A 1,378-nucleotide genomic window follows, 5' to 3' on the forward strand; every position below is an offset into this window, starting at 1 on the left:
CTGGGGGCTGGAAGCACAAGCGATGCAGGGACAGAGGGGACACCTGACAGCGCCAAACTTCCCATCCCTCCCTCCTGCTCCAACGCCGAGCACCGCAAAGCTCTGCTTGTTCACCCCTGAGCTCCTGCGGCCAAACGGGAGCGGCTGCAGGCAGGGAAAGGGGGGCTCTGGCAGCAAAGCTGTGCCAGGATTCCTACTCCGGGAGCCGGAAAGAGGTAAAAATCAAAACCTAGCAATCCTGCTTTTACTGGGGTTTGATTCACCCGCCTGGAAGGTAACCAGGCTGCGGGCAGCAGTGGCAGCCCCGTAACCGCGGGGGCCGCAGGAATCCGCTCGTGTTCCCTGGAATTTGGGCAGTTTTTGTTGCACCCCTTCGGGCTCGGTTCCAGCCCGTCGCTCAGCGCGGGGCCCGCCCCCTCCAGAGGATATTTAAGGAGAAGCTGATGTGCAACTCGCTCCAAAGAGACGAGAAACTCCGAACGAGCGGGAGCCAGTCGGCAGCCTGGATCCCTTCCCAGTGCTCGGGATGTCTGGAAACTTGGGGACAGTGACCCGGACCCTGTTCCTGCTGCTCCTCGCCCCTGGCTGGGTACGTACAGCTCCGCCTGGGCTCTGCAGCTTCTTGCTTGGATGCATGAGAGGGCTTTGGGCTGGGAAACCCTTCCCACCTGCTCCCGAGTTTCCCAGGGAAGCTGGGCTGGGAGCAGAGCGACAGGAACGTGCTGTGTAATTAAACCAGGCTCGGAGCTGCCCCGTGTAACGCCAGTCATCCACGGATCTCAGAGCTCCTGGCACATGGGAATGGGTTTTGTTTCATCCCCCTCCTGGGAGTCAAAGGCCAGTCCTGGTTTACAAGGGGGAGAAGAGAACAGAGAGAGGGAAAGTCAGTCACTGAGTTTGTGTCACTGCAAGGAATAACAGTCTCATATCCCAGTTCCTTACCATCCCCATCCTTCCCCAGCTGCCACTGAATCCACCCATGTGCTCCCCAAACCAGTGATCCCGAGGGGAAAATCAGACTGCAGAGTTTCCAGAGCAGGATTTGTGCCTGTTTTCCTGTTAACACAAGTGCTTGACAGAGCAGCTGATTCCTCTTGGGATGTTTGTGTGCTGTTCCCGTGCCAGGACTGGCAGGAAGGTCCCTGCAGTCATTAATGGCTCTAAATTGTTGGAAGTGCCTTTTGGATACATCAGGAAATCGGGTTCACAGAAGCACTTGCAGGGTTTGTTGTGCTGAGAGAGGCAATAAACTCCTGGTTGGTGAGGTCTGTTGGATGCTCCTGGCAGCACTTGGAGTTGCTCCTGAATCTGCCTGTTGTGGTGTTCAGAGGTGAGAGTAGTTCCAGGATTTCTGGGAGTTATGTTTAGGCTCAGCCTG

At 56.7% G+C, this 1,378-nt stretch overlaps 1 protein-coding gene across 1 annotated transcript in view; it reads left to right on the plus strand.

Moving 5' to 3' along the window:
- Nucleotides 1–469: 469 nt before the first annotated feature.
- Nucleotides 470–1,378, plus strand: part of LOC108505235 (connective tissue growth factor-like) — a 12,193-nt gene continuing 11,284 nt past the window's right edge. Inside the window, exon 1 of the mRNA XM_017831060.1 lies at nt 470–589. Within this exon, the coding sequence (XP_017686549.1) occupies nt 527–589 (63 nt within the window). The 5' untranslated portion in view covers nt 470–526. The remainder of the gene's footprint in view (nt 590–1,378) is intronic.

The sequence above is a fragment of the Lepidothrix coronata genome, unplaced genomic scaffold (assembly GCF_001604755.1).
Source record: "Lepidothrix coronata isolate B3197 unplaced genomic scaffold, Lepidothrix_coronata-1.0 Scaffold187, whole genome shotgun sequence".
Lineage (NCBI taxonomy): Eukaryota > Metazoa > Chordata > Aves > Passeriformes > Pipridae > Lepidothrix > Lepidothrix coronata.